Source organism: Barbus barbus (genome assembly GCF_936440315.1).
Source record: "Barbus barbus genome assembly, chromosome: 15".
Lineage (NCBI taxonomy): Eukaryota > Metazoa > Chordata > Actinopteri > Cypriniformes > Cyprinidae > Barbus > Barbus barbus.
Window position 1 is genome coordinate 22,656,461 of NC_136743.1, and position 25,324 is coordinate 22,681,784.

The 25,324-nt window shown below is 37.0% G+C and overlaps 1 protein-coding gene across 5 annotated transcripts in view; it reads left to right on the forward strand.

Annotated features, from left to right (window-relative positions):
• The first annotated feature begins 5,008 nt into the window (after nt 1-5,008).
• Nucleotides 5,009-25,324, forward strand: part of LOC306881228 (CMP-N-acetylneuraminate-beta-1,4-galactoside alpha-2,3-sialyltransferase-like) — a 53,363-nt gene continuing 33,047 nt past the window's right edge. The window contains exons 1-5 of one of the 5 annotated variants that reach the window (XM_079435219.1): nt 5,023-5,194; nt 13,543-13,691; nt 18,810-18,881; nt 19,257-19,304; nt 22,408-22,450. In XM_079435219.1, coding sequence (XP_079291345.1) covers nt 13,583-13,691; nt 18,810-18,881; nt 19,257-19,304; nt 22,408-22,450 — 272 coding nt within the window. In that variant the 5' untranslated portion in view covers nt 5,023-5,194; nt 13,543-13,582. Of the gene's footprint in view, nt 5,195-13,542; nt 13,692-18,809; nt 18,882-19,256; nt 19,362-22,407; nt 22,451-25,324 lie in introns of all 5 variants that reach the window. The other 4 variants (XM_079435218.1, XM_079435221.1, XM_079435220.1 and 1 more) reach the window with 4 other exon arrangements.

Genomic DNA, 25,324 nt, shown 5'->3' on the forward strand with positions numbered 1-25,324 from the left:
CAGACAACAACCCACTTACTTACATACTTACCACTGCAAAGCTCAATGCAGCTGGTCACCGGTGGTTAGCTGCGCTATCCACATACAACTTCAACATACAGTATAAACCTGGAAAAAACAACATTGATGCTGATGCTCTGTCGCGCCACTTTTCTTCCACTGCCGAAGAACCAGACTGGCAAGAAATATCACCTTCTGGTATTCAGGCCCTGTGCAAAACAATAAACACTCAAAAGTGTGTAGAGCAGTTGGGAGTGTCTCCTGAAGTCATACCTGAATGCTATGCATTTCCCACCAGATTAGACATTGGTTCCCTTGAGCATTTGAGTTCCCAGGACTTAATAAAAGCTCAGGAAGAAGACCCCGCTATTTCTCCAGTGAGACATGCTGTGAAAAAAGGGCAGTTGTTTTCATTATCCAGGGACAAAAATCCTGAAGTACACCTACTACAGAAAGAAGGATCCAAACTTGTAGTAAGGAGAGGACTATTATTCCGGGTTGTAAAGAGACAACACCATGAAGAGTGTCTTCAACTTGTTTTACCGCAGAAGTATCGGTCCCTGGTCTTACAGTCCCTGCATGATGAAACTGGGCATTTAGGAGTAGATAAGACCACTGCCTTAATAAAAGATCGTTTCTATTAGCCGAGGATGTCAAATGAAATTGACCAGTATGTGAAGAACTGCGGAAAGTGTATTCTTCGTAAGACACAACCCCAAAGAGCTGCACCTTTGAAGCAGATCACCAGCAATGGTCCCATGGATCTTGTTTGTATTGATTTCTTATCCTTGGAGCCGGATTCAAAAGGAGTGTTCAACATCCTTGTAGTTACTGATCACTACACTAGGTACGCTCAAGCTTTTCCGACGAAAGATCAAAAAGCTCTCACTGTTGCCAAAGTGTTATGTGAAAGGTATTTTGTTCACTACGGATTACCAGCACGTATACATTCGGATCAGGGACGAGACTTCGAAAGCAAGTTAATATATGAGTTGCTGAAGATGTTGGGGATTCAAAAGTCAAGAACGACCCCATATCATCCTCAGGGGGACCCGCAGCCAGAACGGTTTAACCGAACTTTGCTGTCCATGCTTGGGACTCTTGATAAGTCTCAGAAGCAAAAGTGGAGTCAGCATGTCAGTCAACTAGTACATGCTTATAATTGTACTAGAAACGACGCAACCGGATATTCCCCCTATGTTCTCATGTTTGGACGAGAAGCAAGACTCCCAATTGATCTCTGTTTCTCTGTCTCATCGGAAGGCGAAGCAGAAAATTACCAGCAATATGTATCTAAGCTAAGATCAGACCTAAAAAGGGCCTACCAAGTAGCTTCAGATGCTGCAGACAAGAGCCACCAGAAGAACAAAAGACTTCATGATAAGAGAGTTCGAGATCAAAAACTTGAAGAAGGAGATCGAGTTCTACTGAGAAATCTAGGAGTCACAGGAAAGAACAAACTGGGAAACAAATGGAGTTCCTTACCGTATGTGGTCGTCAGTAAGATGCCAAACTTACCTGTCTACCGTGTAAAACCTGAGAAAGGTAAGGGAATTGTAAAGACATTGCATAGAAATCATCTTCTGCCTATCGGATATCTGGTAAGAATGCCAAAAGAGACAGAGGGAAAAAAAATACCTCGGAGACCAGTGACAAGGTCCCAGACTTGTCAACAAACTCCTCTCCATGAAGCAGGACCAGCTGATGTACTTGTGGAAGGAAGTTATGAAGAGGATGATTTATCGTCAGATGGCGAGGATGTTGACGCATACATACCTCTAGAAACCATGGAAGAACTTCGAAGATTACCAGAGTCCCAGAATTTGAGATCTGTTCTACAGGAAAGAAGAGTGTCTGTTCCTGTAGAGAGTGAATCAAAAGGTGACAACAGTGTGGGGAACGTAATACACTTGGTTAAAGATTCTGAGCCAAAGAGGATGGGTGACTCTCTGGAAAGAGAAAGATATGATGAGGACACAACACAAGAAGTTGAAAGACCTAACTCTCCTGTGGTAGAAGGGAATAACTTACCTTTTCCTGAAGAACCTGATGGTGTAAATAATCCAAATGGTCTGGAGCCTGCTAGAGAAATTAGGTCTAAAAGAGAAATAAAGCCTGTAGTAAAACTCAGTTATGATGAGTTAGGTAAATCTACAAACCGCCCAATATATACCATTACCCGTGGTATGCCGGTGCACTGCAGTTTTGTTTCAGAGGGTAGGAGAAGTAATTGTAACACTGTGTGGTGCCACCCTCTTGCTACTTGCCACAGATGCAGTAAAGTACCTGAGAGAAAAAGAATTAAACAACTGTAAAGTCCCAAAAGTTTGATGAGGACCTCAAACCTTTAGAAGGGGGAGGGTGTAGCCCGGTGAGCCTAAAGAAACTAAATTTGAAAGTAATGTTTATTTTACATTATAATGTGTATATTTTATTTAGTCTGTGCCTTTACAGTGTTTTCAACTGTATGTATATAGTTATATAATTATATATACTATTATTTAATGTATAATATCTGATTTACGTACTGACGTATGAGGCAATTAGAAAAAGGGGGCGTGAAAGGATCGAGAAGGAGGAAGAAAAAAACGAGACGAGTCGGACGATGCAAAATAATGTGAAAGCTAAATATTAGGATTTTCACACGATAATCCCGTATATACAGACAGAATCAGTCAGTAATATTGTTGCTTTGCTGATAAGAACTTTATTTAGCTATTATTTGTGATATTCATCCTGGATTTCACTCCATGCGCTCGTGAGGTGATTCGCGCGAGCAACGAGCCCATCGCAATTGGGGCAAACCAGATAGCGCTCCGGGTGACCGGAAAAGCCCGGAGTTCCTCTGTTGCATCGCGGGACAGTGGGACAGCCGCTCACGCGCGCTGTCATTGACCTTGTCATATCGCGGGACACATCGCGTTCGGGAAACCATCAGGCCTGCAACGTAGAGTGTGTGTGGTAATGAAAGCGTGAATGGGGGCCCATTTAAGTGAGTTTTGATTTGAATTACTGAGTAGTTAATTGAATACCTATTTGAAGACTGTGTAATTGAGTTAAACAGTTATACATGTGAGGGTGTTTACCACTTGTGAGATGTGTTTGGTTTATTTTCTGAAATTGTAAATCCTTTAAACTTAAGTTGACATTTTATTTTATTCCAAAAGACTGATTTGAATTTTCATATTTTCTGTTATTACATTTCACATTTAGAGACATAAAAAAACACTTCTAAGACAAGTATTTGATTCCATAGTCTTGATTGCTGCTGAAGGGAATGGAATACATGTGATTATTACAGGTAATCATAACTGTGACACGAATACTTACCTAGGCCCCAGCTTAAATATAGCGGGTATCATTACTGGGGTTACAGAAGTTTGCAGTCAAACCCTGTAAAACACTTGCAAATCCCATGCCCCAACTTTTCACAAACTCATTAATCCAGAGTTACTCTCTTTTCCCTGATGATCAATGGATGTAACTTTTTGTTGTAGTTGTTGGTTATCTATCTGGTGAGCTGGTACGTCATGTTGTCTCTGTCTTTCTGTCAAATATTAAAATCATTAATGCGAAACTTTTAAACCTCCTCCTCCTCTTACAATAATATTAAGTAGAGTACTGTCTTGAGAATAAAACACCTGTTTTAACAGTTACATACCTCATTTATAGGGGCTAAGTAAGCATGTTTAAACATTTACATAACCAAGGGCCTATAATTATAATTCCAAATTATTTACACACCTGAAAATACCTCACAAGAGTTTATCACTATTTATTGTCTTCTGTTTATGCTTTTTATCCATAGGCCTAATAATAATAATAATAATAATAATTATTATAAAAAAAATCAGGTGAAATACATTTAAAAGTAAATAGATATTTTTCTGTTGGTTTTTCCAACAAAAAGGTTTAAAACATCTGTAGAGTTGCTCCAAACAATGATGAAACTAAAAGGCTGCTCAACTGCATAAAAGCCCAACCGGACCCATCATGTGCTCACAATTGCAAAGATATAATGCAATAGCTGACGACGAGAGACGACGCCTGTGAAAAGATGCATTCATTGTCATGAAACTTCCAGATAATGCTACACATATTCAAAGCACTCGACATGTGACATTTGTTGGAGGCACAAATACCTCAGTTAGGCGATTTGCCAGACCAGTTGATGCAAATTCCAACTCGGTCCTACTTTTCATTTCGGATTTCATCATTTCGATTATTAGCTACACTGTAAAAAAAAAAAAACTGAGCCAACTTAAAATTTTAAGGCAACCAGCTTCAGCAGATTTGTGAGTTTTCTCAATTTAAGTTTATACAACACAAAGTTGAGAATCTCAAAAATCTACTGAAGCATGAATTATCGACATGCCGGTGTTGTGCCGGATTCTGCACCCCTGCCAGATAATGCACCCCTTCGTTGAAGTCGCTGCCTGATTGCCTAATACCCCACCCCTAATCCTAACCACTCCTAAACCTACCAATAGGCTACTAGGGGGTGCATAATCTGGCAGGGTGCAGAATTCGGCACCACACCCGGTGTGACATCTACATGCGCTATAGTCTGAAATGTTAGTTTAATTTACTTTTCTTAATACGCGTGTTTACTGTAATTTGATGTAATTTAGAAACGAAATAGTAGCCTATTTTTATTTGTAACATTAGTGCTATTCAGCTATAAACGTAAAAAAAAACTAATATATGCTACTTCATTTAAAATATTGTATATAGCCTAGGATTTATTTATTTATGTATTTATGCTATTTATTTGTTTATTTATTTTCAGGTTAAAAAAAAAAGAAAAAAGATTCGCGGACACGGTTAAACTGCAGTTTTGGGGGGAATTGTATAGACAGTCAAACATTCGAATTTTACATAGAAGGTGCTGAAAACTGTGAATTTGAACCCGTCTACAATGCCGTCTAGGTAACGCTAGTCGACTCGCTAGAATTTGAGACACGGCCGTGCTGAGGACTATGTCTGTAGACCTCCCACTTAAAACGGTGGGGGGACAGAGAGGGAGAGAGAGCCAAATAAACGAGCACACAGCTTCACTCTCGTTGCTTTGAGGAGGTAATAAAGTATCCTCGCAATTTTTGTTACCGAAAAAGGATGCACCATAACAGCGGAGGAGAAGAAAAATGCGGTCGATAACATTTTAACCTGAGGGTTTGCCGACTGGTGGGGACAGGTAACGTGAAAGTAACCCGATGGAAGGGGATTTATATGGACATTCATATGCATTACACCGTTTTTTTCACCACAGAGCTGCTGTTTGATCTGCGCGCAACAGACTAACTGTGCTGTGTTGAGCGTATGAATTTATGAAAGCTTTTAAAATATCATATATTGTTTTCTTGTGAATGAGTTTTAGTCTGTCTGGACTGTATTTTTGTGTGGCTGGCTAGCTGAATGAGCATAAAAAGGCTGCTTTGCTTTAGGCCCCTAAACGCATAAAATCCATCGCGCTTCCTTCATATTTTCTATTATATGCATTTTAGCCGGATTGTGTAACTCTGTTCTCCTTCAACACTCGGGTTTATGTGGTATGGCGTTTCGAAATGTATCGGTAATGTTGTGTTTATCTTGAGAGCTGCCCGCTGGTTTGTGAAGTAAAGGGGAGGGTAACCCGTTAGCCTGCGTGCGCTCTCAAGATAGTGTACAGACTGCCCTGTATACTATCTTGAGATATATAGTCTGTATACTTTTAGACAGATAAAACATAATCACAATGTGCTGTTCGGTTGCTGCTGCTGCTGCTGCGTTGAAGAAGAGAGTAGCTACAACAGATGAGCGTTCACCGTGTGATCTCTCAGTTTTTAAACGCCACGTTACATTAGACTAATGGAGAGTTTTTTTTAGATACACTGTTCACACTCAAAGTATATAGACAGTTGATATAGACATGTTCATGTGAACTTCACTGTGGTTACGGGACACATGTGTGAACTTGATCGGAAAGGCTTATATTTATTTGCATGATTCCTTTGTTGAGTTGCATGTAGTTTCATACAGGATAACAATCTCTGTAGCACTTAATTTTATTTAAAATGATCAATATATTTCTGAGAATTTGATTGGTTTTGATCGGTTTATCTTAAACAGACTTTGATCCACCTTGAGGTGCTACATTGTTCCCCACTCAATGAATTGTTTCCATGCTCTTTGATAGGCTGCCATGTGTTAACTTTATAGTGGTTAAGTGAATAGTCATCATTCATGCACATTGTGTTGTTGAAAACCTGTACGAGTGGTTAGCAGAATGTTCATGCTACTCTTATATACAGTGTAAGTGGGTGATGACTAGCAGTCAAGCTCCAAAAATGAACCATAAAAGATGGCTCATACTGCTTCTGTACTATTTCCAAGTGTATTTCCAAAACAATTAAATGAACAATAGTGTTTTTGCCCCGATGATGAGTGGATTAATGTTTTGTGGTAGTTTTGTTTTCAAGCAAACTAACTGTTTTGTATAAGAAAAATATTAAAAAGCACTTCCTGTGTTTTTTTCCCCCAAGTTTGCATGCCTGTAACTCAAGGCATATTAAAGATGTCTATCCTTTTATATCAGTTCTTAACAAAGGTTTCTTTTGTGATCTTCATTCTTCATTAAGGGCCTATGTGGTTCATTTCCAGAGATACAGGGATTTTAATGTGGCTCCTTGATGAAATTGCACACAATTTCAGTGATCCAAATCCAATTGTGGGTCACTTTGCATAAAAGTCATAAAAACAAATGTTGAAACTAGAAATGTATATTTTTTTCACTCTATCAAAACAGTTGCACATATGCCTTAGTGCCAAAAATATCAGGGATATACCAATACTAAATTTATCAGCCAATACTGATTATTTATAATGAAGATAGTTTTGTATAAGGAAAAACATCTTTCCCAACTAATGCTGTAAACTATACAGGGAATGCTCTCATTTGGTATATTAGTATAATATTAGAAGTTATAATTAACAACAGAGCCTAAACTATTATATTCTACTGCTGTTTCTTTTCAGATATAATAATAACACTTAAAACGGAAATGTTTGTATACAACTTAATTGCACATAAGGTAGATCAAATAAAATAAAAACTTTAAGATTTATTCAAATATGCACGTAAAAATATGAGTAAATAAGCTCCCTCTTTTTTTTTTTATATATAACTAACCAACCGTGAAGGATAATTTTCCTGGTGTAAATGCAATGTTGAGTGACATTGATCACAAGCTGTTTTATTGGCATCTTAGTTGAGACATTGACTGAGTGATTACATGAGGCATGATGCATTTCAGTAATTTGTACTGTATTATTAAACATACCTTTTGGTGTTCAAAGTTTGCATGCCTGATTAAAGTAATGTGAAACATTAAAATATGATATTCCAGAATCACATTTATGTTTAGAATTACCCAGTGTTAACTATTTCAAGTGTGAGAGACTTTAAATATTTTAAAGTTTGAGGTACTATCAGTGATTTCTGCTAAATATGTCCCTTAGCGCTAGCAGTGAATACTACTTGATCTATGACTATGCTTTACAGGGCTAAAAAATACTATTTTTAGTAGTATTTAGTAAAAAATACTAAATATTATTTCACAAAATAATATTGTGAAATATTATTGCAATTTAAAATAAATGTTTTCTATTTTAATATACTTTAAAATGTAATTAATTCCTGTGAAGCAAAGCAGTATTTTCATAGTCACATGATCCTTTAGAAATCATTCTAATATGCTGATTTTTAATCAATGTTGGAAACGGTTGTACTGCTTTTTATTTTATTTTTTATACAATATTTTTTGGGACCTGTGATATTTAAAAAAAAAAAGAAAAGTTAAAAAGAACAGTGTTTAGTCAATTGTGTTACAATATAAACTATTCAACATTTTCAAAAAATTTCAAAATTCAAAAGAAACTTAAAAAAAAAAGTTTAAAGAAAGTTAAGCTTTATTCAGCAAGAATGTGTTAAATGGATAAAATTGTTAGTAAACACTTCGATTGTTAGAAAATATTTCTATTTTGAATAAATGCTGTTCTTTTAAACTTTTTATTAATCAAAGAATCAAAGAAAAAAGTAACAGGTTCCAAAAAATATGAAGCAGCACAACCGTTTCAACACTGATAATAAATCAGCATATTAGAATGATTTCTGAAGGATCACGGGACACTGAAGACTGGAGTAATGAGAGCTGGTTTGTATATGAAGTAAAAGGGAGAGTTCTCAAATGTTTGTGGAAAATGTTCAATAGGATCCTATGATTTCCACAGTGCCAAAAACACAGACAGAATCGCTGAATCCTGACATAAAAATGGAATTTGTAAACATCACAGAATTTGGATGAATAATTAAAGTAATGAATGACACAATGATACAATGAATTAAATCCCAATATGGATCTGTCTGTGAATATTAAGCTGTATGAAGACTGCGATTGAAATATGAAGCCTGCATGTTCTGTGTCTCTGAGTGAGTCAGTTCACTTTACGAGAATTTCATCATGTTCTGTGATAAAACTATCGTAAGATACACACACACACACACACTGAAGCTCAAGGCTCTTCACTATAGCCTGCTAAAATAAAAGTAATGCAATACAGTTCTGAAAGAAATAATGCATTTCATAGGCCACTATTATTGTTAAAATTTTAATTAATTAAATAGTTTTTTTTCATGACCCTACTTTCTTAATGTTATGAACTACGCCTGTTGTTGATGTACTGTGTGAACTCAAGGGGAACTGACTTCATACATTAAAAATCAGTTAGCTTACCCAAAGTGAGATTGTTCCCTTTGGGGATGTTTACTTATGTTGTTGGCTGGGATGTAACGGTATGCAAATTTCTTATCACGAATATAGTAACAAAAATTATCACTGTTATCAGTATTATCACAGTTTTGTTAAAATGTGCTGGAGATGCTCAAAAATACAGAACCAAGTTTTATATTTAAAAATCAACAACAAATAAAATGACTTTTTGCTTGCATAATCACTAAAACAATAACTTTACAAATGATGTTCGGATTTTAAATGACAATTTGACTGACAACAGTTTAATAGCATGTTCAAATAAAGCATTGTAAAAGTTTCATAAAAAGGTAAACCTCACATTTCAGCCTTTAAATAAAGAAAAGGGTTAAGTCAAAATGATAATTGATTAATAAATGATTATATTTATTTTATCTGCTCCATACATTCTAGATAACTTATCTGAATTGTTTAATGTGTAGAATCCACATAAGCTTGTTTTTCATCAACTGGTCAAAATTTACAGCAGGGCATGCAGATTTGGTCTGTTTTTGGCCAGACAAACTGCACACAGGCTGAATGTAAATATAAGTCTCTGTAAATCCACTCTCTGACACTAGCTGGCGCTTATGGAAAATCTGAGTTAGCCTACAGCTTTTTCCCGTAAACTCCGTGGACAAAGCAGTATTGCGATTTAAGAACACTTCCTTTAGGTATTACATGGAGCGAAGATGAAAACAAAATGCCATTGAATCGTTTATGAAGACATTCAGAACCTTCAGAGGTGCGTTCATATAATTAATTCATTCATATATTCATTTGTATAATTCCCTTAGCACTCTTTTAAAACAACCCAGCTTTTCACCCAAAACAAAACTACTCTGCGTGCTGTGGCTTGTGAGATTGTTACTGAAAACTGTGCTTTATGCACAGTATTTATTTATCGTGAGTAGTTCAAATCGCGGTAATTGAATACAGTTTTAATAATATTTAAAATATGAAATACTAACCGTGGGGAATTTTATCATGATTTATCGTCAAACCGGTAATCGTTACATCCCTAGTTGGTGGTGGTTTTGTGATACAGTTTGCAGTAGGAACACATTTAATTGATTATTATTTATGATGTGCATGGTTTATTATCCTGTCACACCTCTTACTGCTATGTACAGTGCCCTCCAAAAGTATTGGAACATTAAAGACAAAATTGCTCTGTTGGCTGTGGAGTCAAGACATTTACAAATATGATTAAAAGATGAATATGAGACAAAACTACAGAATGTCACATTTTATTATTGGGTGATTCAACACATAGATGTTCTTACCAGCTAAGATGTTCAGCACTTTTAGAGTTTCATCCCTCTATCTGATGTGAGCATAAGTGATCAGCTGTGTCCTGTTGCATTAATTCTTCAGATATTAAAAGCAGAGAATGTCGTATCAGTTATATCCATTACTTCTGTATTCTGAATCTTGCAATTGATGATGACACACACAAACCAGGATGAAGATGAGGGAGCTGAGAAAAGCAAGCAATTTGGATGCTAAAAGAAAAGAGGATGTCAATTAGAGCTTTAGCAAAAACAAAGGGCATGGAGAAATCAAGAGTTTGGAAACCACCAGCGACACCAGCAACCAACAACGACCTGATCGGCTGAGAAAACAACAGTAGTTGATGACAGACAAATCATAAAAGCTGTGAAAATGAACCCTAAAAGACGTGTCCGTAAAATCACCAACAACTTCCAGAAAGCTGGGGTGATGCTCTGACAATCTACTGTCCTCAGGAGACTTTGACACAGAATTACAGATGCTACACAGCAAGATGCAAACCTCTGACCAGCACCAAAAATAGAAAGGCAAGATTAGAGTTTGCAAAAAAGCACAAAGGTGAGCCAGAAGAGTTTTGGAACTGTGTTTATGGAAAGGGGAGGGGAAAGGGAAAGGTGTGTGGCCAAGTATGGTGACCCATACTTTGAATTTGAGCTCTGCATTTAACCACACAGTAGTGAACATACACCACAGAGCAGGGAACATACACCCAGAGCAGTGGGCAGCAGGGTGTTCGGTGAATAACCATCACCGAACACAAGGGTCTCAACTCTGTCGTGGTATTGATGGTTATTCACTCCCCCCCCACCTACAATCCCTGCCGGATCTGAGACTCGAACTCACGACCTTTGGGTTACAAGTCCGACTCTCTATCCATTAGGCCACGACTGCCAGATGGACTGATGAGACAAAGATGAACCTTTATCTAAATGATGGGAAAGCAAAAATGTGGAGAAAAAAAATGGAACCGCAAATGATCCCAAGCATACAGCCTCATCTGTAAAGCATGGTGGAGGTGTTGTCATGGCATGAGCATGCATGTCTGTCTCTGGAACAGGCCCTCTCAAGTTTACTGATGACTTAATGTATTATGACAGTAGCAGAATGAATTTGGAAGGGTACAAAACCATCTTGCCTAACAATATTCAAGAAAATACCACCAGATTCATTGTGAAGTGCTTCATATTGCATCAGGACAATGACCCAAAACACCCTGCCAGTTCAGTCAAGGAATTTATAAGGGCAAAAAAATGGAAAGTCTTAGATTGCCCAAGTCAATCTCCAGATTTAAATCCGATTGAACATGAATTTCACCAGCTGGAGAGGAGAGTAAAGGCAGAAACTCCCCAAAACAAGCAACGATTGGAATTGGCTGTATTAAAGGCTGGGAAAAGCATTTCAAAGGATGAGACCAAGAGTCTGGTGATGTCTATGGGTCCCAGACTCACTGCTGTGATTGTGTGCAAGGGATCTGCAACTAAATAATAGCTTTTAATCTTTTATATCTGCCTTATGTTCAACTGTCCCAATACTTATGCTCACATCAATGAGTGGGGTGAACTCTAAAAGTGCTGTTCTTTTTATTTGGTAAAACATGTATGTGTTGAAACGGCTAATACTAAAATGTGACATTCTGTAGTTTTGTCTCATATTCATCTTTTAATCATATTTGCAAATGTCTTGACTCCACAGCCAACAGAGCAATTTTGTCTTTACTGTTCCAATACTTATGGAGGGCACTGTATATAAAAAAGGGATTCTGCTCTTCAATGTGGTTGTTTTTGATAGTGTGTCAGTTTACTTTCTCTTATTTGCTTATTTGTTTTCTTTGTACTTCTCTATTTCTAAATATTAGCTTTTTCCTTTTAACACAAAGCATTTGATTATTTTTTTTTTTTCTTGTTACATATTAACTAGTAACCACTTCTGTTTCCAAATGCATTATGCTATGATCACTGTCAAGTCTGTCAAGTTTTGATTTTGAAAGAAGTCTCTTATTGTCACTAAGGCTGCATTTATTTGTTAGGAAATACAATAAAAAGAATAATATTGGGAAATATTATTAAAGTTTCATGTCATTTTAAAATATATATTTTTTGTAAATATAAAGGTTTTTACTGCCTTATTTAAATTAATATAATGCATTTTTGCTAAATGAAAGTATCAGTTTCTTAAAAAAAAAGAAACCCAATGATCATCATTATATTATCTGTAAGAAATCTTATCAATACTATAAAAAAAACAGTAGCATAATAACACTATTACACAGATCTGTAGAACTAGTTGTTAACCTTTCACAAAGTCATGCCAAAACATTCATAAGAGCACTAGACAAAAATCATATAGCATTATAATAATAAAATGATCCACCCCCTAGCAAATAAGGTCTAATTTAACAAGACCCATCCCAAAACGGAGAAAACCTTTCACAAACATCTTCATCTGAAAGTGTATATGTAGTGTATATGATAAGTTGCATTTGTAGGTGTTATCATAACACAATTCTTAACACCCCCCCCCCCCCCCCCCCACCCCAGGCCCTATTAATTTAACAAAATGCAAGACAACACAACACTGCATGAACTTGCAGAAACGCATGCTTAGACCACCCAGGGCTGCCAACATTGAGAATGAGACTCAAACAATTGATTGTTCTCACTCCACATTTCCGTTTTCTCACGCATTGACAGTGACCAGTGACTTTTGTATGTATGAGGTCTTGTGTTTTACATTCAGTTAAGTAATATCAGAGAAAGAGGAGAGCTGTTTTCCCAAATATCAGATTGTAAATGTGATTATTGATTTTCTTCAAGTTAAAGTTAAAGGGATAGTTCACCCAAAAATGAACATTCTGTCATCATTTACTCACCCTCAAGTAGTTCCAAACCTGTATGAATGTCTTTGTTCTGCTGAACACAAAGGAAGATATTCTGAAGAATGTGGGAATCAAAGAAGTTCTGCGGCATAGTATTTTTATCGTTCCTACTATGGAAGTCAATGGTGCCCCAAAACAGCCTGGTTACAAACTTTCTTCAAAATATCTTCCTTTGTGTTCGGCAGAACATAGAAATTCATACAGGTTTGGAAGTACTTGAGGGTGAGTAAATGATGACAGAATTTTCATTTTTGGGTGAACTATCCCTTTAATATTAAGTGACTTACATTTCAGACACAATATTGTCTGTTTTTGCTTTATATAAAAAAAACTCTAAAATAGATCCAAATGAATCCACAGCAGAAGCGTTGCACACCTCTGAATAACAGACATCACTCCTCACCCTTTGGATTGTGCTTTGTAACTTTGCAGATCCTTCTTGTGCTCAAACAGCAACACTACTCACTGAAGGAAGTTGAAAATGTAAAAAGCATAATAGGATCCCTTTAATAATGAAAGTCTGTCTGCTTCATTGCATGCTGTGAACGTGTGATTCAGCTTCCCTGGATTTTTCTGTCCTGTTCCTAGGTGATATAAAAACACGGTACCATGTGAATGATTGAGGAACATGAAGCCTGCACACAAACTACTGTTCGTCCTGTGTCCCATGCTGGTCTTGGGGTTCATCTACTACTCTTCTGGGAAGCTCCATTTGTACGTATGGGGCCAGAAGCCACGTGAGTATTGCCTCCCATCTATCTGTTAATGTGCGTCAGTTTGTGACCTCTCCGTACGTGGGTGCCTTTTGCTCTGTCAATATGTATGTTTGTTAGATCCTCTGTCAGTTAAATGATTAATCTTAACAATCCGCTTCCATGCTCGTGTAACAACAAGTTGTTTAGGTCAGATCAGTCTTGTGTAGGTTCTCAAGTTTTGCATTACTGTTTCAAAGAGTTCACATTTTGTCACATTATTATTTATTTCCATCAAAGTGGATAATTCAGCTTTTATTTGACAATAGAACAAGAATTTGGAAAACTGCTATTGGCAAGATTTTCAAATATCCTCATTTTCAAGTCCGTGTAAATGGTTTGGAGGCGTGGTAGGGATTTGCCTGGATAAATATCTGTTGTTCAAATGTTTGTGCAGGTATTAGTTTGTAGACTTCAGTAGCTGGTCTGAGAGATTATTACTCTGTGCGGAACCACACAAGTTTTATTGAGGGATAGTCGACTCAAGTTTATTCTGGATTCAGCTCTCTGTGCTTCTCTTTGAGATTGTTTAGGTGGGAGATGTTATAATGGTTGACTTATTTATTGGCAGGAGAACAGATGTGTATTTGAATTTGCATATACGTTTAGAGTGTCCTTCGGTAGAGTCGCTTTATTCCACACTCCTTCGACCACACAACAGAGGGTTGTCTTGTGTACAACAGTAGCACTACTTTACCAAACACATTTCCATTGTTTGGAAATGGCTGCAGACACAGTCACTGAGAATGCTGTATCTACGCTGATATCACCAGCCTTACATGTAAGCAGCACATGGGTAACTGACAAGACGATAAGTAAGTTATGTAATAACTATAAAACTGTCTCAGCAATGTCATCTTTTGCATGCAGGAAATATTATCAAACCATCAGATGGCATGCCAGTGTTTCCTGCAGGACTGTGGCTCTCCAGGACTGGAGTTTGCCATAGCCACCCCTGGGGCAGGTTGCATAAACTGCTTAGACTATTCTTAAAAAGTTAGCAATCTAATTTGTTTTCATTTAGACCGGTCATAACTGTTAAAAGTCAGTTAGGAAAATGAAGATTGGCCCACTTTTAATCAGAAAAGTGAGACTGATTACCTCTTGGCTAACTAGTTGGTCAAACTAGTTCTTAAGACGGTGTTACAATTGTGTCCATGTTTACGCAACTGGCCCCTGGATTAGATAAAGCTTTACATGAGGCAAGTATGTCTTATGAAATGAGTTTCAAGAGTAAATCCAATTCTGTTACCTTGAGAATCCTAGATTGTCAAGTCAATATTATTTGTATAGCGCTTTTAACAATGCAAATTGTGTCAAAGCAGCTTTACATCGGCTTGATATAAAGCTGGGTGGCTTTATATCAGCTTTACAGTATTTAGACGGGGAAATAGTTTGTCGAAATAGTGTCATTCTCCTCTGGCCAGACAAAATCAGCAGTTTAAATCTAGACTAAAGCAGAATCAGATTGTGCAAAGGACTCATCTGGTTCCTGTGGTCTTGTCCCGATGGCCGTCTTGGAGACAGGGTCTTCACTGGGGATCAGTCTCTGGGGCTCATGTAGGTGTCCTGGCTGTAGAGGTCATCTCAAGGTGCTGATCCACCATCTGATCTGGATAAAGTCTGGATCTGGGTGGCTACGGTGACCTTGGAATAAGAAAGAAACAGACTAATATTAGCGTAGATGCCATTCTTCTAACAATGTAACAAGTACATCCTAATTAATGCAGCCTAACAATCCTTTAACGGCTTTGAATTATAAAATGCGATAGTGTATTATGTGCAAGCCAGTTTAAATAGATAGGTCTTTAATCTATATTTAAACTGACAGAGTGTGTCTGCTTCCCGAACAGTGTTAGGTAGATTGTTCCAGAGTTTGGGCGCTAAATAGGAAAACAATCTCCCGCTGTTGATTTTCATATTCTAGGTATTATCAAATTTTGTTTTTCTCCAGCTGCGCTCCATGCTCTCTTTAGGGCCCAAGTGTGCTCATTATACCACGGTGTTGGACTCTTTTCCAACGTAAAGGAGCAACCGTATCTAAAGTGCTAGAAAAGTCAATAGTTTCTGTTACATCAAGTTGTTCTGAGCTATTGGATATGCTGAGGAATTCTATGTGGTGAGAATTAACTGACTTCTGTGACGTGAGGCAGCTAGCAGACGGTCGGTTTATCCAGTCTGTCTGCTTCCTGGCCTGGGCCCCAGTTAGTGAAGTACGAACTCTTAAGACTATGTGCCATATTTCTAGAGAGAAGAGCGGCACCACCCCAAGAGGGATGAAGATCATCTCTTTTCAACAGGTCAGGTCTGCCCCAAAAATTATTCCAATTGTCTATGAAACCCATGTTATTCTGCGGGCAACACTTAGACATCCAGCCACTGAGTGACGACAGTCTGCTATGCTACAATCGCAGACCTCTCAGCAGCACGACAGACAGAAGCAATCGATCAGCAACCCCCCCCCCCCCCCCCCCCCCCCCCATTGTGCCAAATGATTGTTTAAGCTGAAGAGGAGGACATGTTGTTGTGTCTGAAAAAGTAATCAAATGTGATGAAGTGTGTACTGCATGTTGTGTTATTGATTTGAAGATATACATTTTAATCCCTCATTTATCTTCACCTTTATACTACTTGTAGGCATGTTTTATTTTTGTTTGTATTGTTACACATTTTTGTATTTTGGAAATAAGTAGTGCCAAGTTCTATTTACCTTTATAGACATCAAGAGCAGGGACATACTATGGGACATAGACACAGACTTCATACTTGTCTAATGAAAGCTCGCAGAGATATTAATGTTACAAGGCGAGTCTTTTTATGTTCTTCCATTACAGTGCTCTCATTTATTAGGTGGATCCCAAAACAAGAGACTGGCATTTACATTTTAACTTCACTGCAACCTTTTTTTTTAGCCACTAGAGGGAGGGAGAGCACCACAGTACGGGGTCAGATTCACAGTGGGCACTGGGGGCCACACAATGAGCATTTGTCTCACTTTGAACAGAAGCTAAATCTTTCTTTCAGTCCTAAAAAGACAAAAGTATTAATGCATCAAAGACCATTTTTGTTTCTAAAAACCTTGTTTGGCAACAATGGTATTATAAACATTTAGAAAACAACACTAAGATGATAAAACCATCACTGTATGTTTAAGCGTAGTATAATGCGTGATAGTAGATGGCAGGTTCTATTTGATATTAGATATTAGACATTGCAACAGTGCCCAGCCACTTTTTCAACTACCTTTGTCTGCAAGTAATTTTCCAATAAGGATTTAAAAAAAAAAAGACTTTTAGAGTTATAAGCCATGAATCAAACCAACGAACTACGAAATGAATGACAATATTACTATGAAATTTACATGTATTTCATATTATGCATAATAATATTTAAGTAGTTTGAGTGTAGGGAGGCAAATCTAAATAGTGAAGTGTTCCACCAAAACATTTTTCTTTGAAATTGAATTATTATTATAATTCATGTTTGTTTATTCATTTTGCCATGGTGAATTTAAGTGTGGAGAACAAGCTGCTTCACTACCAATTTAAAAGTTTCATGCAATTGCCACTAGGGGGCGAAATGAGACAATCATACAGAAGAGATAGTGGAAAAGTGTCCTCAATCCACACTCACCACAGCAAGAGGATGTTTATCATGTACAACACTAACACTAAAGTACTTTAGCATGCTGTTGGAAAACGGGTCGGTCCTGGTGCAGACCAGTCAGAACGGTCCCCATGTTCCTGATATGCAAAGAAGCCCAAAATGTGTAAATAGTGGAGATATGATTGATGTTCTACTTGATAAGACAGAAGAACATGTTTTCATTCCTTGTGGAAAAGAGTCTGACCAATGATGAAGCAAATAACTATTTGATTGCTGCAATTATTTTGACGTTTTATTGATTAATGATTTCTTATTGGCCCTCAGAAACGCAGCTGAGGAAATGGATTTGGCAGGTTTCTTCATTTATTCCCCTCCCCATGTACAGTCTCTGAGATTATTTAGTGTTCGCTAGGCAAGTTATTCTCAGTTTGTTCAATTCATGTTTGCATTCACTGACTTCGGTATCTTGAACCTCTCTGGAAAAAGTTAGATTTATTATAAACGGTACATTTTGACAGCTGCGCCCAGTTTATTTTGGAAAATTTTGTGAACCTGGGATGGGTTTCTTTGAACCTAACCCCTGTTATGAAAGGCACTTTAGGACACATTGTAAAGACAAATCACAATAAATGGCTCTGAAAAGGGTATGAGGGAAGGAAACACAACCCTATTTTGATGATAAATGGCAAAGAGTGGGCAAGAACCCAGTGCTCTGTTGGTTTGATTGCTGTAGAGTCACCTAAACACATAACTGCCATGCATAACAGTATGATAACGTTTGTAAATTTAGAAAATGTATTAAAAATAAGATGCCATGACACTGCTTATAAAGCTTCACTAGTGGTAAATAAATTGGGCTTTATTTAGAAAGGTGTATGTCAGGAGGTCTCACAGCTCAGATAGTGAGTTTGACTTTACTGTATTCAGTGAAGCTGTCTTTAGAAAGTTCAAGTAGTTCTTCTTGATTGTCAGATTTGTTTAGACAAATACTATATTAAAGATTTTGCTACAAACTATTATGTGAAAGCTTGTGATATTTCTGCCATCTGGCCTTCTAATTGAACTCAAGCTCAGTCTTTGCTTTGAGCTGTGTATGCAAGTTGTAGCAATACAAAAAAATTGTAAATTTGCTAATATAAAATAACTCAGACAAAAAAAATAAAGTTTAATTAGGCAGATGATTGGTCCATGTTAATGAATAATGTGAGATGGCATGCTGCTTTGGCGCAATGTAGATGTAGTGTTAAATGTTAAAAAGACTTGCTCTCATCATTGTCAAAGTTGATCTTACAAATTACTGAAAACATGTCTGTAAATCTGTTTTGTCCATTTTGGAAAAACGTTTTGTGGCATGAAAACTGAAAACTTTCTGAAAGCACTATATGTGTGTTTCTGGATTCCACATGTTGTAAAAGTTGACCCTCGTTATCATGTTGTTTGACTTTCATATACAGTATTTTAGCAGGTCTGCTAATTTATAACTCTTTTGTTTCACAGATAAAGGTGTGGAGCCCACAGTAAAAGTCAGTAAAGTCACTAGTGTTTCTGTCAAAACCACTGTGACCAAAGGTAGAAACTCTCCGCTGCTTCTTCATTTGTGGAAATTATTGGGGACTGGTGAAATAATCAATGGGCTCACTGGTGGGCATTTACATCCTTAATGCTCAATCTGGGCTTTTTTTTTAATTTATTTATTTTGGGATAATCAAAACTTTACTGCACAGACAGCCTGTGGTATCAGCTGGAAATTACGGTGATGGGTGTCCTAATATATCTTCAACCTCATGTAATTCCTGGAACTAATGCAGCTTTCTACTTCATACTGTTTGAATAGGTTGGGCTTTGAGGGTTTGGCCTGAGGGTCATTCTGCGTGACCTTGAAGTTTCCAAAAGATTGTGTCAAGCACAGAACCACCGGGCCTAACTGATGGTCTTGTGTTTCAGAGCCGGTGGTGGAGGGCCCTGTCTCCGTGGGACGAATAGTAGGCTCAGGTACAGCCTCACTGCAAAGAGTGCACTCTGGTCAACACGAGAATCCCAGCAGGCCTGGTAGTCCTGAGATAATGTCCTTCAATACTTTACACATGAAAGACCCTTTCACACCAAATGCAACATGAAAATGAACAAAAATCAGCAGTCCTTTTACACAGAGAGTGCAGAAAATATTTGTCAAGATTATAAAGCAAATTCGTGCCAGAACAACAGGTGGAGCTGAATGACAACGAAGCTCACACTGACCAGGATGGTTACCTGAATGGTGCCCCACTGTATGCCTGACAAGTTTCTAGGCACAATAACTGCAGTGTATTGTTTGTTTTACACACACACACACAGACGCATACACACAATCAGCTGGATAAATGCAGCCTTAGTGAGCATAAGAGACTTCTTTGAAAAACAAACAAATATATATATATATATATATGTATATGTGTGTGTATGTACTTTTTTTTTTTTTTTTTTTTACCAGGCCCAAACTTTTAAATGGTAGTGCATATACAATCAATATTACTCTGATCTTTTTGGTCAGTGTGCTTTCATCACCAGGTGGAAACTTAAAAAATATTCAACACACTTACCAACAAAATTATCTGCAAAAGTTGTGAATCGCTGCATAAGAATCAGTTGTTTCTATTTAAAATTTTGTATGTCACACTTGGTGTGAAAAGGTCTAAACATATTGTACATGGGTCATTTTTAGGAATCCCCCCCCCCCCCTCATCTTATTTGAAAAGGTTACTACTGAACTCAAGAAATCACATTTGCAGGCACAAAGCATCGGGGCCATAACCACCATAGACAGTATTCCATTTATTTACCATCAGTGTTCCTGTGCTTTTTACCAAAATCATTTTATTCCATAACTGAGTTGAATTTGAACTTAATGAGTCCAATGTAAGTGTAAACAATTAAATGGTGATAAAATCTCCAAGAGAAACTTATTTAAAATGTGGTAATTAAAAAATATTACTGTGTTGTTTTTATATGACAACACAGATCATTTAAAATTTTATTTTTTCAAGACACAATTGTGACTGCATGGCAGGGTAAAACAGACCGTAGAATCATTTTTGAAATACTACATAGTTAATGTATGTTTTTGGTTTATTTTATTTTAAGTAAATCTATTCAAATCTAACTGTCATTAATAGGGACAAATTGCCTCATATGCCTATGAAAAATAAATGTTATTTTAGTAAGTATATACAGTCATGGAGACACATCCAGTGCCAGTAACCACATCTTAGCCTTCAGAACTCAGGATGAATGTCTTTATGCCTAGGGCTTAATGTGTTGCTTATAAATGTATAATGAGTTTTCACCTTTCATTTTACAAAGACTTGTACAACATATAAATCAGAGTGATTTGCAGGCTGTCAATGTCATAACCATATTAGACCTACCAGACCTCAAAAGGACATTGGGCCTCATTCATGAAATTTTAGTAAATGAGTAATTTGCACGAAAAATGGGAAAACCTAAAAAACTCTCATCCTGATTCACAAACACATTGTATACCTCAGATTAGTTAAACATGTGAATACTTCTGGTGCTTATATATAGCAATCAAAAGAAAAATATGCTGCGAGGCTGTCTCTTTTTGTTTATCAGTGTTTTTTTTTTTTTCTCGCTTATAACTAACTGTTAAGTAATTAATTTTACTTAATGAAATTCCTAAATGCTGTTTTGGGAGGTGTGAAACCATTTGTTTCAGTTAGCTGCTCTGGCGTCAGCTGTTTTAACTCTACTATCATAATTTAAGTATCTTGCCATTCATGCCTATTTCCCAAGCACTAAACCCTGGGGGTTTATCTGAGCTCGAGGTGAAGTCACTTCCTCCACTGCAGATAGCAAGTCAAATTTAACCAAAGTTTAACTATAAACTATATGGCATATTAATTTGGGAAATATTATTAAATGCAGTGTCAGTTTTGTGATTTACGTACCCTTTATATGTGGTTGGGATCAAGTGTACTTTTTTTATTTTATTTTTTGTACCAACTAACATTTTGAAAATATGAATACTTTCATGAATCTGAAAAGTTAAAAGAATCATTCTGCTCATGTTTAATGAATGAGGCCCATTGTGAGTACTTGGTGTTTCCCCCCCCCCCCCTGCAAAATCCCACTTTACATCCCTGTGAAACTGTAAACAAAGACTTGGGCCACCATCTGAAAGGGTTCAGGTCTGACCTCAGCGGGTATCTAAGTTTGCTTGCTAGTGGTGGGTTACTGTGATTCTACTTCTCTACTGCAGCGCCCCTAAGCAAGACAGTTAAGACACACTTGGAGAGTCTGTCATTGCGAATGGCCTGATGCAAGTGGCTGTGAATAATAGGATCTGCTAAACGTTCCTTTTGGTTTCAGCAGTGGTCACTTTCTAACCAGTTCCTCCTCCTCCATTCTGCCGCATTTGTTTGGAGACTTGAGCATCAGTGGAGTTTTCAAACTCTCCCTTTCCATGCCTTAGTGCCATATGATAAGCAATGCTAATGAGAACGTAGCAGAATTAATGTCATGTTTTGTCTCACATTTACCTGTTCATCAGTCCTTTTACTGAGCCCCTTATTTCAGTCTGCTTGGTAAATTGTTGGTCTTTTGCTAAATGTCTGTTTGTTTTGAGCCGCACTGCTCTGGCTATCACCGTAAGCATGCTAAAAGTCAAAGCAGTTGAAGAAATGAAGTAGGCATACTTAAGTATGATAAGTGTTCTGGTTTTTAAAGCCCCCCCCCCCACTCACACTTGAGTTTTTTCTCTTTGCTTCATTGACACCTCATAGACACCTATGGTCTTATGAAGCCTGCATAGGTGGACAGCTGCTTTTTAACAAATTTTCCCAGCTGAACTGTGGAATGTTTTGGCTGCTTAGATCTAATATCGCTGCAGCTTCTACATACACTAAACTCCTTTAGATGCTGACATAACTATGAGATCTGTATGAATGTTAATGTATCATTAACATCTTTAGTGGTCTCAAAATGCATTTTGACAGGATGAAGGCATAACAAGAGAGGATCTACATTTTTTTTTTTTTTTTTTTTTCTTTTGACTGATGTTATGAGATAATGCTAATTGTCATATTTCTCTTTGCAGTGTTTGATAAGCAAGGGTTCTTGCTGAATCTGGACACAAAGCTGTAAGTATTCTGTATTATACAATTCGTTATACATTTCTCCAATAGATTGAAACCAGCCCGATCTCACAATTCGTACATATTTTACGAGGTGGCTAATTCATACGACCTCACTCGTACAAATTCATACGAGTTTTGCTAAGCCGTGCGTATTTTACGAGTTGCCAATTCGTATGAATTTGTACGTATTTTACGAGTTGCCAATTCGTATGAATTTGTACGTATTTTACGAGTTGCCAATTCGTATGAATTTGTACGTATTTTACGAGTTGCCAATTCGTATGAATTTGTACGAATGACCTACACCTAACCCCCTCCCTAAACCTACCCATCACTGGGGTTTAGACACATCTTACGAATTAGCCACCTCGTAAAATACGTACGAATTGCCTTGAGATAGCGTTGTTGAAACCTACTTAAAATCCAGTTTCAGTTTTTTTTTTTTATTTAATTAATTTATAAAAATAAAAAGTGTATATATATATATATATATATATATATATATATATATATATATATATATATATATATATATATATATATATATATATATATATATATATATATATATATATATACTTTTTTTTTTTTTTTTTCATGATTTAACCATTTATTTTTCACCACATTACTTATGCTCTAGTTTAGTTCAGTTGTCCTTAAGTGCAAGCAGTTGATTTCTAAAGATACAAATGTTACTGCTGTTCCAGAGTAAATTGGCTTTACACAAAAGTTATATACACTACTGTTTAAAATAAGAAGTTGGTGAGATTTTTTTTTTTTTTTTTTTTTTTCTCCACATTGCTGAATTTGTTGAATTTTTAGCAGCCATTACTCCAGGCTTCCTTCAGAAATGCTGATTTTGTGCTTAAGAAAAAAATATTTTTATCAATGCTGAAAACATTAGTTCTTCTTTTAATCAGGATTCTTTGATGAATAGAAAGTTCCAAAGAATACAATTAATGTGGAATGGAACATTTTTGTAATATTGTAAATGTTTACTGTCACTTTTAATCAATTTAAGGTGACTTTACTGAATAAAAATATTTATTTCTCTTAAAAAAAAAATCTTGCTGAGCCCCAAATTTTTGAAAGATAGTGTGTAATATATCAAGTGGTTGTAACAATAATGAAATATAAATAAAAAGAAAATCTAGGGTACTAAGTAGTCTTAAAAGTCTTAAAAGCAATAAAGGCTTTTGGCCTCATTCAGTACCATCAGTGTCTGTGCAATCTATTCCATTGACCTTGTGTGAGGTGTTAAGGTGTGATGTATTATAGGTCTGTGTGTGGTAGGTATATGTTTACATTTCATCTTTGAAGCAGCCAAACTCTCAGACTCTCACCTCGCCCTAATTTCTCAGTGTTAAGTATCAGAGAAGACATGTCTGTCCACACCATGCACACATACAATAAGCAAAGCCTTCGACAGGTTTAGATTTCATTGACGCTGTGAGCAAAAACTGTCTGTGTGGTGCACTTCATCATTCAGCTGGCCTCAATCCACCATCCTCTCTGCTGCTTAAAGACTCAGAGCTGTCACGACAACAAAATACGACACTGTCCCATTGGGCCAACCACTTCATCAAAATGAAGGCTTCAGCAAATAAGTGTCTTGTGGCTTTTATTTTAACAGTTGAAAAGGCGCTTAGTGTTGGACAGTGTGATTTTGGTGTTAAAACCTGCGGCTTTTTAATAAAAAATTTTATCTCAATGTACAATGTACTTATTGTGTTCATATTGCATTGCAAAACACTTTTGCTGCTATTGAGGTGGGATACGGGTAAGGTTAGGGACAGGTTTGGTGGTATGGGTAGGTCTAAAGGATGGGTCAATAGTGTAACTATAAATGTAATAACATACAGGTATTTTTAAAATATAAGTACGATGTAAAAACATGTATGTACACAATAAGTGCATTGTATCAAATGATTAATTTAAATGTAAGTACATAGTAGTTAAGGCCACCTAATATAAGGTGGGGAAGTCGTGGCCTAATGGTTAGAGAGTCGGACTCGTAATCCAAAAGTTGCGGGTTCGAGTCTCGGGCCGGCAGGGATTGTAGGTGGGGGGAGTGCATGTCCAGCGCTCTCTCCACCCTCAATACCACGACTGAGGTGCCCTTGAGCAAGGCACCTGTCCCCCAACTGCTCCCTGGGCGCCGCAGCATAAATGGCTGCCCACTGCTCCGGGTGTGTGTTCACGGTGTGTGTGTGTGTTCACTGCTGTGTGTGTGCACGTTGGATGGGTTAAATACAGAGCACGAATTCCGAGTATGGTTCACCATACTTGGCACTAAAGTGCGACCAAAGACGCTAAATTATTACAGTAAGGCTCCTACAATGGAGGCAATAAACATTAAAATACACAGTTTTTAAAAGTATACCACAAGCATTGTTTGCATGGAGCGAACTTCTGTCACGCATAACCAGATGTTTATTCATCTTGAAAAGTAGGCAGCTTCATAGAATAATAAACAGTTTTTATGGAATAATTCATCTTAGTACTTCACATTTCTGCTTTTAAACAATCCAGAACACTGGCCCTGTTTAGTTCCATTTTAAGCGTGTAACCAGTTTTTGCCCTTTTCCCTTTAAAAAACTGATGGGCAATTCAAAATAGTTTTCTGTGCTGTTAACATCATGTCAAAAATGCTGTCTTTTAGAGTGCTTTTTGAGCTTGGAACATTCTTTCAGAACAAAAGTATGAAATAAACACACTCACTGCTTGTGCAGCCGGCAAAATGTGTTGCATTCCTATTGTTTGACTATTTCATTTATTTAACACATCAGCGATAAACTGAGTTTCTCAAAAGTAATCCATCACATCCTGCTGTAGATTTCATCCATCATGTGCCAGGCTAGATAAAAACAATATACC